General features: G+C 39.9%; 1 protein-coding gene across 2 annotated transcripts; it reads right to left on the bottom strand.

Annotated features, from left to right (window-relative positions):
* Positions 1-1,827: 1,827 nt before the first annotated feature.
* Positions 1,828-10,657, bottom strand: LOC307044511 (activating transcription factor 7-interacting protein 1-like). 2 transcript variants are annotated; one of them, XM_079689820.1, is made up of 12 exons: positions 10,127-10,657; positions 9,452-9,974; positions 8,929-9,107; positions 8,666-8,803; positions 8,479-8,550; positions 7,478-7,602; positions 6,172-6,233; positions 4,442-5,065; positions 3,751-3,852; positions 3,539-3,616; positions 3,290-3,354; positions 1,828-2,716 (listed from the first exon to the last, which is right to left on the bottom strand). In XM_079689820.1, the coding sequence occupies exons 1-12, from the start codon at positions 10,628-10,630 to the stop codon at positions 2,258-2,260; spliced, it is 2,931 nt and encodes a 976-aa protein (XP_079545946.1). In that variant the 5' UTR covers positions 10,631-10,657; the 3' UTR covers positions 1,828-2,257. The 2 variants fall into 2 exon arrangements, with proteins under 2 accessions (XP_079545946.1, XP_079545945.1); XM_079689819.1 differs by having other exon boundaries at positions 4,442-5,095; positions 10,127-10,656.
* Between the last annotated feature and the right edge of the window lie 7,724 nt (positions 10,658-18,381).

Raw genomic sequence — 18,381 nt, 5'->3', positions numbered from 1 at the left:
CCTCTCACGATAAATAATTTTGTTGGATACATTTTCCCGGAAATTATTGCGATAAACGATAATATTGTTGGCACTGTTGTATGACCATTTTAGACCACTGACATAATGATAATATATAATAATAATTCAAGTACATCCTTTCAAACTGCTAGTCACATCCTCATGTAAATGGCAATTTATCGAGTTCATTTTTATTTATCGTACTATAAGTCCATTAATTGCTTATGGCAAACAATAAAAGGCACACAATAAAACAGTGGAAACAAACATGTGTTTGACTTTCATTAGTGAATGAAACTGTTTGCCCTTTATAGTCTGTGTCCAATATTGTGTATTTGTATATATTGTATATATATGCTAAGGTCCCGCTGCTGACACGATAGCAGTCATTTCGTGCGCATATGTGTAATTAAACCCATGATATCAAAATCTCACTCCAGCCAGGTACCCAAAGTTGGCAACCCTGACAAAACACCATTTAATTTCGGGTTAAAATGTGTTGTAACTGCGTTACTGAGCATTGTAACGGGTAATATATTACCCACATTTCATTAGTAATGCGTTACATTACTTCGTTACAGCAAAAAGTTAGATATTACTGTAACTCTGTTACTTTTGTAACGCGTACCAACACTGGTTACAATACGTAACCCTCTGTTTTATTGGATTTGCATAACCGTTGAGTAGCAGTAAAGCACTTCTGTGTTGAAAACTCTGTTTTACAATTGGCTTGGAACTTCAAAAGGGCAGGTGCTCAAGTCCCTTTTGGAGTCTATCTGTAAATAATAAAAATAACAAACGTATCTTTTAGAATTAAGGTAGAAGTAAGATTTCTGCCGTTACTAAAACATGTGACATTTCTACTTTGCATATGTGTCAGTTTTGTGGTTGGTTACCAGAAGCTCCAGTTTTAAGCCACATTTTTGCGAGTTATCAGATATACAAGCTTAGCATACGATAGCTTTAAGCTCACAGCAATCATGAGATTTAATTGGTCAGTTTATAATTCAATGTAATTTTTATCTTAAAAGTATTGTTATTATAGCCTACCAATTTAATATAATTACAAAACATTAAACAAATATTAATAAAATATTATTATTTTGTGTTTTATTTGAACCTGCTAAATAATTAGATCTAGAATAAAACAACTGAAAGGCACATTTATGAGATCAGTTGTACCAGTAGTAGTAGATCAGAATTAGAGTAGGTTGCATTTGTTGGCAAATAAAATTCTTAAATACTAAAATTGAGGCAATGTGGAAACAGACCACTGTGGAGGAAATGCAGGATGTAAACACAACTCCTGAATACTGTTGTCTTCCCCTGAAAATGTGACAACTTATCTTATGAGAACTTATGTGATCCTTTGAGAGACAGAGGATATATGTACAGACATTAAAAATGAAGATACTAATGGGAAAGAAGATCACAGTATTGACGAGAAAGCCCTTTTATGAACACCTTTGAGTCAGAAACCATTAGTAGTCAGTTTTCTTACTGAGTCTTTTGATACAGTCAAGGAGCAGATCTGAGACTTTACAAACTAGCCAACATATAATAAATATGTTTCCACTGAGCAGCCGTGAGATGGTTTAGAATCAGCCCAATTATATGCATCACAATGCATTGGGAATACAAATACTTTTAATCATTTGGATATGTAAATGTCAACAAATTACTTTTGTTCACCAACATATCTGTATCCTGTTACCAGAGTGCCAATTTCTCTGCATTCAATGTGTTAGATTGGTATTGTTATTGGCGATAGAGCTATGAACCTCAAAACAGATAATGGGATTCGTCATTAAATTAATAAGCCAAGACTTTAATAAAACATTTTATTGTGTTTTTCAAAGTCTGGTTGCCAGACAAAACTTTAAAAAATGATCATTCAGTTTCTACCGCACATGTATACAGTTCTGTGCAATTTACAAGGATAATCCTTTCACCTCTTCTCAACTCAAGCAGAAGACATCCGGATCAGAGTAACAGGGGATAACAACATAAATATCTGACCCGGTGGAGAGGTAAAGTAATTCAATTATATACAACAGTAACATAAAATACAATTCATACATGAACCAAACAAAACCAACAGTTTGCTGCTTCAATCCTCAAACTCAGTCAGAAGTCCCATTGTTATGTAGAGAAGTATTTACAGATACTGTAAGAGTTCCACGCACATTATTTGAGTTCTTAACACAAAATGACGTTAAGGAAGTCATAAAGAAATGTTTTTCCATTCCTTCACTGTTCAGCCAGAGTTGGAATTGATGACATTTGTGCACTGAGGTTCACAGAAGGAGCCGAAGCGCCCGCAAATGTCTTTGGCTCGAACAGCGAAATGATACGTGGAGCCGGACTGGAACTGGGTCAGCGTACAGGCCATGGGCAGCGGGAGGGCCTTCACCTCCCCAATCTTCTTCCAGTGCTGCTGCGCTGTACCACTGTTGGAGTTGTCTTGATGGAAGGCATAGAGGTGATAGCTGTCCACAGCCGCACAGGTCCGATCCGTTTCCGACACACACCAGGACAGCACTATGCCGGTCTGGCTGGGCACCAGCTTCAGCTGAGGCTGCTGCGGAGGAGAGGAGCGCTCCGCCTCGGGGGGTAAGCGTGCCAGTGCAGGTGCAGCGGGGAGCGGGGGCAGCACCACAATAGAGCCCCGTGTCGGCGTAGTAGTGGTTACAGCGCGGGATTTCAGAGGAGAGTCCTAAAAAAGACAAAACTAGTGTCATGAGTTGTTCCTTGAGCAAAATGGGCTAAATATGATAATGTCGGCTAAAAATGTAACAATACAATGGAGAGTGCAATATGGTTTCAGGCAACAGCTTATAATTGCACTAAACTACATTAATTATGTTTGATTCGACTGTACTATAGTTTAATTTGTACATATTACATGAGATACATACATTGACCCAATCTGGCGGTTTCATTACTTTATATTCATGTAATAAATAACCAAAGTCAATCAAATTGTTATCTGCATGAGAAACATAAATGGTTTTAATAATCATCCGTTTATAGGGATCAATCTGACCCAGATAGACGTGATCTGAGGTTTCAGCTGAGAAAAATAATTTCTCAACTACTTAACAGCTGGCAACAAAGCTTTTATACTTCAAGATCAACTGGTAGCCTTACTAGGCAGCCTTTAAGGATAGGATCCACAGATGTATCAATACGTTTTAATTTATATGCAATTAACAATATACAGAACAAAACGTATAAGCTACAAAACACATTTGTGCAAAATGTGTAATGTGCAGATATAGATCCTCACCAGTGGGGGGCGATGGTGGACCGTCAGCTGAGGATTGCTCTGCGGGGACGATCTCGCTCCTGCACCTGAGGACAGAGTTTACAGATGTAAAACGCATAGTATTTATGTGTGTAAATAAATGTAATTATATTTCTTAAAAATCATAATGGTGCCCCATAGAGAGGAGGAAGCACTGGTTTATGGTATCACATGTATGTACAAAGTGATCCTTTCATGTCTTGATTATATGATATAATAATGGGGTCTTACTGGAAGGGGTGCTGAGGACGGGATTCGGACGCTGGGTGGGTGAGGGAGCTGCAGCAGTGGCGTTCTTCACTCCGGTCACTGGACAACAAGGAGAACAACGTAATTAAATTACATTAATAACTAAAGCCTGCTTTTCGGAACAGTGCGTGTTAAGGTATACCGATCCTAAAATAAAAATCTATTTTGTGTATGGGGGTTAAGAGGTGACTGACCTTGTACATCATCATCGTCCTCAGTGAGGTCGATGACGGAGCCTTTTGGTCGCGAACTTGGAGCAGCTGCTTTGGACGGAGTAAAAACGGTAGCCTGGTTGTCTGAAATCAAATAAAAGGGATAAATGTTGAGACCCAAAAATCGACAAACAACTTTACTAATACTAAATACTTTACTGATACTTTGCCAGGATAAAGACAATGGATCAGGCAACACAAGTTACTGTTGAGATGACAAGGTAACAATACACATACATGTCTGGTAACTCTTTAGAATAACCAAAGGGTTTATTGCTAGTCAATCAAACTTTGAATAACAGTAATAGATCAAATGGTAATATTACTAATTATTAGGGCTATGATTTACCGTTACAAACATTATAACATTGTATAAAGTATATTAAGTATTTGTTAGTAACGAAAATATTTGTAAACCTTTGAGAAATCACTTGTAAAACATCTTAAAACAGATAACACAGATATTTGGACCAGATATTTGTTACACTTTGTTAATGGTTAATAATTGTAAGTATTATAGAGACATCACTTTGATGGCTAATGTCAAGTTGCATCGTTTTTGGGACTGGCCTAATGGCTTGACAGCCTGAGTTTTACAAGTTGCAGATTGCCGCAGAGACACAATATACACTTTTGAAAGACAACAGCCTTTTTAATCAAAGTGCCACCCTACCTGTCTTTGATGTGAGGGACGTCCCTTGTGGCGGTCCTGGAGCGGTGGATCCTGTAGCAGCGGGCCCAGAAGCTGCCGGTGAAGAGGCTGAAGACATGGCTCCCGCTACAGACACAGACTGAGCCGGGGCCCTGGCTGTGGTCACAGATACCCCTGCATTGGGTGTGGTTATTCCCCCAGCACCACCCTGGAACACAGCCCGGGCGATAGAGATCTGGGTGGGGGACACCATGCCAGTGGAGGCCTGGAATGAGGGGACGGTAGCGACAGTGGGACCAGAGGCCGAGGAAGTGGTAATAGCGGAAGCAGGCTTGAGTATAAAAGTGGTGGTGGTAGTCGTGGTTTTGGCCTTGCTGTGGGACGTGGCTGCAGACAGAGAGGAGACAGGGATGTTGACGAGCATTCCTCCCTGGCCGTTGGTCATTGATAAAGGCAGCTGGATGAGGAGCGGCTGGCCCGCTGCCATCATGCTGCTCCCGCTGGGCGTCTTCAGCAGCGTGCCGGTGGAACTCTGGGTGGTGATGCCACCGGTCAGGGTGGAGCCAGCATTAGAGGTGGTGGTGATCAGCTGGAGGATGGGAGCCTGTGAAACCATGGCAGTGGAGGTGGGCGTATGGATCAGACCTGTGGTGGAAGCAAGCAGGAATGGATTTGCTGTAAATAGGAAAAAGTAAAAGTTTTTTGGAAAGTCAAATGAAGTGAAACTGAGGATTTCAAATGAACTGTATTTTGTGCTTATAGGCTGTAAACAAATCTTACGATATATGGACACGACCTTGAATGTTTGCTGACCTTGATATTGCTCGTTGTGTTTAAATGCATTCCATTTGACATAAAAATAAGATTTATAAGAGAAAAATATACATCCAAAAAATTCTTAAGAAATGTTATCTTTAAGGTTTACATGCATTATTATGCCATGTATACCAGTGACATTGTCAAAAAATTAGGAAAATATATTTTTCTCTATTCTTTTTAAGTTATTGTGACAGGCCTGCTCCTTTTTACTAAAGCCACACGAGGACGATAACGCAAACGGACCGCAATCGTAATCAAAAAAGTCTTCCGTCCACACGCAGCAGGAAATTATCGTATAGGCATAAACACGGAGCCGTTTGCCCCCCCAGAGCGGTTCGTTTGCAGATCTACCCATCTTGGGACCCGTTATCTGCGTTTCCATGTCGGCCATGTGTGGCTGAACCGTCTATCTGATAGTGAACTGTAGCAGATACGACCGTTATCGTCCTCGTGTGGCCGGGGCTTAAGAGTTAACTTAAGGGTGCAGTAACCAGAAATGGATCAGTTATCAAAAATATCCATACATTTTTTATTGTGAGCAGCACGCATTGAAGTGAAGACCTATCCTGGCATCTCATGGACAAAAGACAGGTACGCATCCACTGCCGTCAAATTCAAATTACAAGCTGACAGGACACTTAAAGAATGAGTCTGTAAATGTTCCATTACTATTATTGTCAATAAATCCCAGACCAAAACCAACAATGAGTTTGTCAATTCTTTCTCACTTTCTAAGCCTGTATGTGGCACTCAGCTCCGTACGACGTTTTCACACCAACTTTGAATGAATTTGCTCGTAAGTCTTTAAAGCAGAAGGGCAGCGTAGGTCAAATTGATTCAGCGACCGTGTTAATGTTGATGAAGGCACATGTGCACTGTGTTTGGCGACAAAGGCAATACAACATCAAGTATAAAAAAGATCTGCTACTCACCACCTGTTGAGGGCGAAGTAGTTGTTTGGATCTGCTTGAGCTCCATGGAGGTACGAACTGGCCTGTTTAGAAAGATCACTCATGCTTAGAGCTATTTACAAAAGGACAATGGACTGAATGTGGCATTGTGCTGACATGTATTTTTATTACATACTTTAATTACATTAAAGAACGTTGACAGAATGAACGAATTATTTTGCAACATATACTCGAAAAAAATCCGCTTTTTTCTTAACTCGCAGTACTTCATTGATAACGTTTTGAATGTCTCGCCACTGGTAATAAGTCAGTATGGGGAACCGACGGTCGACGTACATCCTCATCGCCCTCCTTGGATTCACAGGCAATGCGTCCTTGCCATTTGAACCTATATAATTGACCTTCAAGAGCCAGTCACAGTAGATTTCATATGTGACTAGATAGCGGAAAATATAGGATGCGTAGCGGTCATGTCTGGGTTTCCCTGAGCTTCTCTGGCAGTAGTGGTACAGCACGGACTCCATGTGGGGCGTGATTGAGCGGAGTTCAATGTCTGCCGTGCATTTTCCTTCACTTAATTCCGCCAGTTCATTTTCCATATTGACATTATTTGATGTATCTTTATTGTCATGTTTCTCCTCTGTTTCCTGTTCTTCTTTCTCCTTCTTGATAGACAGAACAGGTAGCTCTCCACCAGAGGGCGCCACTTCCTCTCTGGGCCCCTCAGGCTGCAGCTCTACTTTCTGCTGGAGCACGCTGTTGGGAGGAGAGGTGCAGTTTTAACTACACTCTGCACGGCCTGAGGAAACGCTTAGGCTTCACATTGTAGAACGTCACAAGACTCAGGACCTGGACCCAGGTGGGGTTACTGTGCAGGTGCAACACACAGACTGTCATGTGTGTTTGTTTATTCCAAAACAAGTCTTAAGAACTATTTGGAAGAGTTTTATAAAGCTGATCCAGACAAACCGAACAAGGGGCATGGAATCTTGGTTTCCAAAACGGTATTTGGAAGATATCTTTATTCTGTATCTGTGATTACAGATAGCTACCCCGGACAATATCATCTATACATGCTGTGAACGTCTCCATGTGTAGTACTGGCTTCAGTCCGGTATTGTCACGTTCATACAAAGACCAAATGATATTCACTGACAAAAACCAAACAGCAAGTATTGCTGTATGATTCAAATATAGCATGTTTAATGCATTTATGTTGAGAATGTTAATAAATGTTTTGATTTGAAATGTTTAGTCAGAGGTTGAAATGGTCTGGCAATACCAAATAAATCCCAGACAAGGACATGGAGGTCATGCAGACACTTACCGTTGAGTTTGAGAGCTGTTTGCAACAGTCACAGTCTTGGCAGCAGCAGCAGCAGTAGCAGCAGCAGCAGAAGCGGCAGCAGCAGATACAGCAACAGATACAGCAGCAGATACAGCAGCTAGCGCCTGTGGAAATCAGACAGTGTTAGATATATATCAGAAACAAACACTGGAATACTAGGTGTGTAGCAGGGTTTCCGCTAGGATTTTTTCTTGACGGTCAAATGTCTGGAAATAATTTATTATACCAGACAAATTTGAAACTTACCGGTCATGTTTCAATAATAATAATAAGAATTGTCTAGCAGAGTTTCCGTTAGCAGGTAATTACCGGACATTACCGGACATGACCGGATACGCTGATGTTTAAAACTCAGTTAATGGGGCTCTTTTTTATATTGCTTCAGTTTATAATCGTAACAGATCGAAAAATTCAGATTCATTCTTCAATAAATGATTCCACAAACAACAAACAACATAATTATTACATTCAAACAAACTACTTGTAGTAGATGAAGTATATTATTCAAAAGTTTACATTAACTTTGAATAATAACACGGGAGAAACGGATCCTCTCTTTTCCCCTCTCTCTCCCTCCCTCTCTCCAGACAGCCCTCTCATGCAGCTCGCTAAACAGTAGGCGGGGCTTCAGGTGATCATGCAGAGCTGTGTGTCTCCGTCAGACTCAGCAGCTGATCTCTCTCTCTCTCGCGTCCGGTTATACTTCACTCGCGCTTATGTCCATATCGATCAGATCCAGCTCTCCTGATCGGCCTTCATAGAGAGCACCGATCAAACTATTAAGAGTCAATATCGGCCGATAATGGTCGGCGGCCAATCGATCGGAGCATCCCTAATTATTACCGGACATTTTGACCGGCAGGTTTTGAATTTACCGGTTTTTAATCAATTTTACCAGCTAAAAAACGGTAATTACCGGCTAACGGAAACCCTGGTGTGTAGGAGTGTTTAGCGTGCAACAAAAGAAAAATATGTCTTACCTCCTGTTTCCTTTTGTTCTCTGACGCCTGATTGGCCTCACCAAACTTTTTCGTTAGTCGGTTTATCTTGGCCTAAACAAACAGTAGAGAGGAAGGCACTTAACTACATAGCACTAACCAGCAAAAGAGCATCTTACACTACTGTGTTTAAATGTAGGTTTACTTAACAATGTTACAGTCTACTTACTTGGAGTGTGTTAATGGCGGTCTGGTGTTTAGTGGCACAGTCAATCTTTTCGACTCTTTCCTTCAGCTCATGGAAATGTTTATCGTAAAGGCTCTGCTCCAAGGCCTTCAACCGCTCTTCTACGAGATGCTGCACAATCTGGAAAACAATATTAGAGGAAGGGGTTAAAAGGCACAATTAAGTAAAGATGTATCCATTGGTTTCCAAGGAAAGTTCACTTAGACTGAAGAGAAAACATGATGTTTGTCAGGGTAGGTGCAAACCTTTTCAAGTTTATCGTGACTGCCAGCCTTTGTAGTGAATTTTAATTCCAGTTGTGCCTCCAACTCCTCACGCTCCACTTTGGGTCTCTTCCCCTCACGTTTCACGGCTTCTACATCATTTTGAGATCCCTCTGATAAAGTGCGCTTCAGTCCGGAGGTGGAGCCCTTTTCCTCTTGCACTTTGGGAAATAAAGGAAAAAGAGATCTGTTATTCTATGTGAGCTTTTAATTTCCCTAAATACTTTATATTGATTTGCTTTAAGGATGTCTCAGTCACCCATATGCAAAACTTATTTCTAAAACAACACGAACATATATCCAGGCTTCGGATTGTAGACAAAACATATTTAACAGAAAGCCTTTCCATTGCTTTACATTCCAAGTCTACAATGGTACAAGGTCTGCATTTATACAATATTAAATGACATGTCTAATATAACTGCTTGTGGTTCATACCCTGTATCAATGTAGAGAAACTATCTTGAAGCTATCAGGAAGATTGTTGCAATTCACTCTCTCATACCTGTATTAGATGGTGGAGTGGAAGATGGTCGAGAAGTTTTTTTGGTTTTTCCAACATCAGCTTTTTCCTTTTTGGTCTCTACTTTCACTATATCCACATCCATCTTTTCCTCATTCATTGATCCTTTCTTAGCAGCATCCTTTTCACCCTTTACATTTTTCCCATTCTCTTTTTTCCCATTCTCCTTATCAACCTTTCCTTTTTTCCCATCCTCCTTTTCAATCTTTACTTTTTTCCCATCATCCTTTTTGACATCCTTCTCTTGTTTTATATTGTTGGAAGAGGAAGCTGGTTGAGATGAGGAAGGAGAAGTATTTGGGGAATCAGAAGTGGTAGTTTTGGGGCAAGAAGGCTTTTCAACCTTTGTTTTGGTTGTGGGCGCCTCAGTGTCCTTGGCCTTTGTAGTGTCTGTATCCATTGGTTCTGCGCAGTTAGATCCTGGAGGGGGCAAACATGGAGCCAAACCTTCAACCGAATCCTTTTGCAAATCCTTAGCGGGGTCCTTTGTTGTAGTTTTGTCATCCTGGCGAAGAACAAAATAAACCATTGGTTACTTACTTAGAAGGTTTTTGGATTCTCTATCTATCCACACCTCAACATTAACGTAGGTTGTCTGAAAAAAATCTTGAATAAATCCCTATGAGACAATGTCGGGGAAAAAACGTAAGCATTTACCTCTTCCTTTTCCAGGGCCGGTGTCACCTCAGATTCTTTTTCCTTGTTTTCCTTAGATTCTGCTGAGGATACTGGAACGGATTCCTTTGATGAGGACAAAGACGAACCTTTCTTGGGCTTTTCCTCCTCAATCTTTTTGAGTTCTAAGATCAAGGAGTGGAATGGAGATGTGGAAGGACTACAAGTCTCATCCTTAGCCTTTGAACTTTGTGAAGAGGAAGGGGAAGGAGACAGATTTAGGGAAAGGAAAGTAGATGGAGAAGCAGGGGATGCAACTTGAGGGGAGCCTGAGTCCGAGGCGTTGCTTGGCTCTTTGGACCCTGCTTTTTGTCCATCCTCCTTGTGCGTGCCATTCATTAGAGGTGGCGAAGCAGTTTCGGACATCCCCGCAGCTGCTGTCAACAAAGTGCTGTGAAGGGTCTCCAGTTGCTGTCGGTCACTGATCTTCATAGTTTTCCTAGCACGGAATATCTTCTTCTTCTCCTCGGTCACAACAAGTTCCATTGCTGCCTGTGGAGTGAAAGGAGAGATTAAACCCCTATTGCTAGCTGCAATAGGAAGCAGCATAGTGTCTATCGCTTATGAACCTGCCCTGGACTTAACGCACTGCATAGGGGAGAAATGGCTGCGGAGCTTCAGAGCAAACACTAGAGGTCTCTGTGGAGCCCTTTGGCTTTATTGTTTGTTCTTTTCTAGAAGGTTCTCCTGTCACCAAGATATGATTCCAAAACTGGTCTGTTCCCGACAGTCTGTTTCTTTACTAAAATGTGACACATTTAGACAGCACCTTCCTGTGTGAACACCTTTTGGTATATCTGTGCTATGGGGGGGTGCAGTTAAGGTGCAGGTCACTAAGCAAGAAAGGCTTTTTAATGTAAGTGATTAAAGCTTTAACAGATCTCTTCAATTCATTTTTTCTTAATTTCTTTTGATTAACCGGTTGATTTCATGTTTACCTAAGCCCCTGATTCAGAGACTAGAAATTACATTGAAGTTAAAAGCAGCAACCCAAATCTGCCTCCCATCCCCCCACGTTCCTATTGGTTCAATCTTCAGCCAATCGGAACAGGCGTTTAGAGGCTGTGTCGGCATCAGTTAAGAGGTTATGCAAATTCAGGAGGATTTTCCGTACATATATTTGAATGTTTCTCACATTGTAGTGTTGAGGCTAGTTGTGAGATTGTATACATGTTTATTCAATATATATTCATCTCATATGCACATATGAATGTGATGATTAAAATTAGATTTTATGAGAGTCAGACAAAATGATGATGAATATGTGTGCTCCGGGAGAAGATGAAAAGTTAAAAAGACAATTTACACTGAGTAGTGAAATGGAGTTGCTGTGATATAAAAAACAAGGCAGCAGAAATTATTGAAATAATCTGTCAGTAACTCACCTTTAACCCGAAAGGTTCTTGCTCTTGGGTTTACCACCAAATTCTTCGAAAACCTGAAAGAAAAAAAGAGAGATTTTTTTAGTACAGTTTATGTACCGTAACTATTCAAAATAGGAAATGTAACTGAGCCCTTAAAAGACTCCAAAAAAGGAGATGAATGTATTTGAGGGTTACTTTACATTTCAGCAAACCTCACTGTTTTATTTATTTAGAATGAACTGACCACCCATCTAGTCACAAAAGACAAGTATATATCGAACGATTAGGTATTTTCTGAGAATGTTGCCAAAACATCTTTACAAAGTGATTAAGCTATTTCTCCAAGCCAAAGAGCAGGTAAAGGGATCCCAATTTAAGACGTGACACGTTAACCAATCACACAAAAAGGTGAAGAAGAAAAAGATTCCAGACAGAACGGACAGTACGAGGCCTCAAACTGCAGGAGAGGTTTTCCCAAGCCGCAGTTGGTCCACAGCAATCAGCGTTAACAACAAAAAGCAGACATATTCTAGATACTAGTTAAATCTGTCTGTTGGTATAAGCCAAGGAACAGAAAACAAAGTCGCTTATCATTAACATAACCGCTCAAATCTTATCTGGTCAGAGCTGCTTCCGCTTCACACCGTAAAGTGTGTTCGCTTTACTGTTACCGCATTGCTAACAGAGCCATCTGAAGGCCTCGATCTCCAACATGTTTGAATTAGATATGTGTACTATTTTTGCAATTTGGCAGATTGTCACGTGCATAAAGAAAATACAACTTCACTCAGGAGACTGATCTGGACTGACTTTACACAGTAAACCTCAGCAGCACTCTGAAGTTGCTTGCGCATACACATATCTCCTTCTCTGCTTTCATACCAGCTACCATGATTCCTGCATTGATAACAATCCCTGATTTTAAAACTAGTGAGAAGATATTTCTGCAAAGTTGCATTCAACTTGACCTAGGAAAGCAGCATGCAAAAAGGTAGCATTATCAGATATTAATCAATAAATAAAGAGCGTTGCAAGTTGTGAGCACGATAACTGGTACATATAACATTCCCATGTTATTGCACACTGCGCATTTCACAGTTCCCCCTCCCCCTTCCTACGGCCTCATTTGCTGCGCCTGGTTTCAGTGCAGTAACTCAAAATGGCCGTCAGCTCTGCTGTTTGCTGCCAGACTGAGCTCTCAGAAGCTAGCTGAACTGGATTCTCTGTCAGTCATCAGGTTGCAGCACAACCTCGATTAATTACATTTTCTATAAAGCCAGATGCTTAAGAATGTTGACAATGCAATGTATATGTAGTATAAATTATATTTGATTAAACAAATAGATATAAAAGCCAAAGTTAAAAATGATTAGAGAGTGATATTTATCTCTTTATTCAGCTCTGTAGAAAAATGCTATAGCTAATCCTCAGACCTTTTAGTTGCACTTTGCGACCTTTCTTATATATAGGCAGTTATGTTTGAGTCCTGTTTAATGGTATAGATTATATGTACAGTATCTACAAAAGCAGCATTCCAAGCAATAGCACGCATTCTTATGTCAAGCTTATAGAAAGCTTTCTGCAGCTATGTAAGTGAGTGCACTGCTGACCCTCGGAGACCCTTGAGTAATGCAGAAGACAACCATTATGCGATGGGATCAGTATATGCACAGGCTGGGTGTGGCATTAACTGCGCAACTCAAGTTATGTCTAAAAGTCTTAAAAATAAAAATGCCTACTCAATTAACCTAAACAGCATAGATGCACACAGATCCCCACTCGTGCTTTAACACTCCAGACAGCATGATAACCACATAGGAATATTCATTTCCAAATTGTATTCCCAGCCCAGACAACCTTTTTGTTCACTAATGTGTCAAATGTTATGTCTGAATATGTGATGCCATACATGAGAAGATGTTTTTGTCATGTGACGCTGGAGGAATCGGGTGACAATGAGAGATGTCCATTGTCTCTCTGGGTTACAACAACTACTTTCCTTCATGATGCAACATTGGTGCTTGTTATTGTATGAGAAGTTTGACTCTGCAACACACTATTTCGACACCAAGTGACTAGCCATGTAGTTGCTAATCGTATGTCACAAAGTTGCAGGTCTCTCAAAATCAAAACAATTGGAGAACTGGGGGGCCAGGGAGTCAGCCCTGCAGCAGGAACACTCTAAAGTTAAGCCTCTGTAATGCCAAGCTAAAAACAAACTTGGCATTCCTACCACAAGGTGAAGAGGAAGATGAAACCTTTCTCTTTGGGGAAAATCATATCACATTAATGGTTGAAAATGGGTTCATGGAGATGAAACCCCTCATCCAGATTCAAAGCTTCTCAGAAGACAATGTGAAAATAGAACACAAACTCAAAAGTAAAAGTCACTTATTGTACGGTACATGTGCAACTTGCCAAAACTTGTAGGCCTTCCAATAACAGCATCCAGGTGGTGTTATGTTTTTAATGAGGCAGCGTCCCTGATACCAGTTATTCCTAGGTACATTTGATTAGTACGTGACGCCAATCAATTTTTAAAACTTTTGTTTGGAAATGCATTATGCTACAATCAATAAAGGGAATTTATCACCAAAATATAAAACTAAATGCGAGTGAAACACAGCGGTGCATGAATAAATACAAAGCAACAAGCAAGTTTAATAAACGTATCTAAACTGGCCCTGTGTGTCAACCAGGAGAGCAATTAAGCCCACTTCAGGCAAAAAATAATTAGAGCACCATTTTGATGGTTCCTATCGACTCTTACGTGTAGTGGCTTCTTTGACCCGTATAAATCTACAATTTGTTTGTGATGATTAATAGATGCCCCGATCCTGGCAAAAAGCTGACAAAAGCCTCGGACCATAATGAGTTTATGTGTTGCCAGACTGGCCGACCAAACGATTGTTAGCACTGAAGACGCTTTAAACATGTGTGAAATGTATGAGATTATCATACAAACAGAAATATCACACAACTACAAATATGTTGACACTGCTATAAATACATACTTCACATGTTGTACACAGAACAGGCATGACTAAAATTAACATCTTCAGATCCTGAGCCTAAAGATTCAAGTGCAACCAGGTTCAAACAATGTTTGAATAGCATGCGCCACACTGCTATCGTGCACAGCGCTGCGGCTAACAACATGTATTTTCCATTGTCAGCTACATTAGAATTAATTTACAGTAAACTCCTTGAAACACAAAGAAAGACTGAAAGTGATGTTTCGTGTTAAAAAAACAACTCACAATACAAATTTAACAACAAGCCAAAGCTCAATGTACTATGACTAGCATAGCACTCTGAGTAAGTATCACAATCTAATCCAGAACAAGAGTGAGGATGCAATGACAAACATTGAGTTACTTCCAAATTACAGACAGAAATGTTAAACATGCTTTAAAAGAGAGGGGAAAAAATCAACCTTTAGCAGTACGTGTGGGATTGAGGCCTTCCATGTATTTGTTGGTTGTGGAAGCAGGCTGAGAGGCCAGAAGGAACACAAAAGAAATTAGGAGGGACTCATTTAGGACTAGTCCATCTTGTTAATGGAGGGGGGGGGGGGGGGGATGGGGGGATGGGACTATTAAGGATGTGTTGCCTACATGAGCCTAGAATAGAAAACAATTTAACCTATAAAAAGAAAAAGTCTGTTCATAACTCCTGACAGAGCATTATATAAAACTTTTTCTTTCCTACATCAACTTCATAATATATTTGAAGGTCATATCTTTATACAAATCTTGTGGGTAAAACATTTTTTAACTACAGCGTGGTGATTTCAACACCAGCCCTAGCTAGCAGCGCACAGACTGAGGGTAAGTACACTGCAATGATTGTTGCTTGGCAACACCCATCCCCCAACTCTAGCACAAACTAGTCCACAGTATGGAAGTCTACAGCCAGCACAGACTAAACCATTCGGGTAAGAGGAAGGGGAAACTTCCCTATCTAAAAAAAACACCATAGGCAAGCAAAGGTTAATGACAAAACAAAAAAAACAAGGACAACACTGCAAAACAGGAATACTGCAGCATTTGACCTTAATGTTTATTATTTTCCCCACCCAATAGGTTAAAATATAAAACGATTTTTCAATGAACCATTTACATAGCATTGTTGTAAGTCGTCTGCTTGTGCTATAACAATCTTCTCAACAGTTAAACTAAAGTCAAAATAAGAAACCCTGACACTGCTGTAAATAAACTATTTCCATTCAAATGTATTTTGCCTCCCCTGTCCTCTGAAACTTAGACATAATTTGTCTGAACCGAAAACATATAACATAGTCCCTGGAGGGGCTGTGCACTAAATGCACCAACTTATTTTATGTAAAGCGCAATAAAATCCAATGTATTATTATTATTAAACCGGGCACACGTGCCGCTGCTCACCACGTCGCGTCAGTCAACTATCCCCTAAATTACTTCAAGACTTTGGACCAAAGCTTACTGACAATGTCATATGATATTGCATATCTACCCTCGTATATATACATCAAGCTTATGCTAACATTTGCTGTTAAACTGCAGGAAGAAAAAAGAAAAACCCAAGGATCCCTCTGGCTGGGATCCCTTTTTATTTCCAACGGTGAGGTAATCCACAGCATGTTTCCTCAGTTCTTGATGGAAATTGCTAATACACTGGCATTGAGGGTTTTAAAGTCATCTTTAATGTTTAAAGTTGAAACAGCTCAAAACCAAGTCCTCCTTTAACCCCCAGAAAAAAATCCCGCTATACAGCCTATCCACCTTTACGAATGTCTCTTGCTCTATAAATGATATGTGAATACTGATTCGATAAAAACACAGGCTTTGAAGATATTTATTTATACATAATCCCATATATAAACGATTGTTAGCACTGAAGACGCTTTAAACATGTGTGACATTTATGAGATTATCATACCAACAGAAATATCACACAACTACAAATATGTTGACACTGCTATAAATACATACTTCACATGTTGTACACAGAACAGGCATGACTAAAATTAACACCTTCAGATCCTGAGCCTAAAGATTCAAGTGCAACCAGGTTCAAACAATGTTTGAATAGCATGCGCCACACTGCTATCGTGCACAGCGCTGCGGCTAACAACATGTATTTTCCATTGTCAGCTACATTAGAATTAATTTACAGTAAACTCCTTGAAACACAAAGAAAGACTGAAAGTGATGTTTCGTGTTAAAAAAACAACTCACAATACAAATTTAACAACAAGCCAAAGCTCAATGTACTATGACTAGCATAGCACTCTGAGTAAGTATCACAATCTAATCCAGAACAAGAGTGAGGATGCAATGACAAACATTGAGTTACTTCCAAATGACAGACAGAAATGTTAAACATGCTTTAAAAGAGAGGGGAAAAAATCAACCTTTAGCAGTACGTGTGGGATTGAGGCCTTCCATGTATTTGTTGGTTGTGGAAGCAGGCTGAGAGGCCAGAAGGAACACAAAAGAAATTAGGAGGGAATCATTTAGGACTAGTCCATCTTGTTAATGGAGGGGGGGGGGGGGGGGGGGGATGGGGGGATGGTACTATTAAGGATGTGTTGCCCACATGAGCCTAGAATAGAAAACAATTTAACCTATAAAAAGAAAAAGTCTGTTCATAACTCCTGACAGAGCATTATATAAAACTTTTTCTTTCTTACATCAACTGCATAATATATTTGAAGGTCATATCTTTATACAAATCTTGTGGGTAAAACATTTTTTAACTACAGCGTGGTGATTTCAACACCAGCCCTAGCTAGCAGCGCACAGACTGAGGGTAAGTACACTGCAATGATTGTTGCTTGGCAACACCCATCCCCCAACTCTAGCACAAACTAGTCCACAGTATGGAAGTCTACAGCCAGCACAGACTAAACCATTCGGGTAAGAGGAAGGGGAAACTTTCCTATCTAAAAAAAAAACCATAGGCAAGCAAAGGTTAATGACAAAACAAAAAAAAACAAGGACAACACTGCAAAAGAGGAATACTGCAGCATTTGACCTTAATGTTTATTATTTTCCCCACCCAATAGGTTAAAATATAAAACGATTTTTCAATGAACCATTTACATAGCATTGTTGTAAGTCGTCTGCTTGTGCTATAACAATCTTCTCAACAGTTAAACTAAAGTCAAAATAAGAAACCCTGACACTGCTGTAAATAAACTATTTCCATTCAAATGTATTTTGCCTCCCCTGTCCTCTGAAACTTAGACATAATTTGTCTGAACCGAAAACATATAACATAGTCCCTGGAGGGGCTGTGCACTAAATGCACCAACTTATTTTATGTAAAGCGCAATAAAATCCAATGTATTATTATTATTAAACCGGGCACACGTGCCGCTGCTCACCACGTCGCGTCAGTCAACTATCCCCTAAATTACTTCAAGACTTTGGACCAAAGCTTACTGACAATGTCATATGATATTGCATATCTACCCTCGTATATATATATCGAGCTTATGCTAACATTTGTTGTTAAACTGCAGGAAGAAAAAAGAAAAACCCAAGGATCCCTCTGGCTGGGATCCCTTTTTATTTCCAACGGTGAGGTAATCCACAGCATGTTTCCTCAGTTCTTGATGGAAATTGCTAATACACTGGCATTGAGGGTTTTAAAGTCATCTTTAATGTTTAAAGTTGAAACAGCTGTTAGAAATTAAAATCAATGTTTTGATGGTATAATGTAGCTTAAACATACTGTCAGTTTAAACGCTCTTTTATACTGAAAAACCAGAAATTCTTGTGCACAAGCAGTTAAGCTTTTATTCTGAAAATCCTTCATCTACGGTTAGCATGTAGCATGTGGCTAATATACGATTTCCTAAAGAGGTGAATTGAGAAGCGAAATGAC

Source organism: Notothenia rossii, assembly GCF_949606895.1.
Source record: "Notothenia rossii genome assembly, chromosome: 1".
NCBI lineage: Eukaryota > Metazoa > Chordata > Actinopteri > Perciformes > Nototheniidae > Notothenia > Notothenia rossii.
This window is presented reverse-complemented; position numbering and strand designations above follow the sequence as displayed.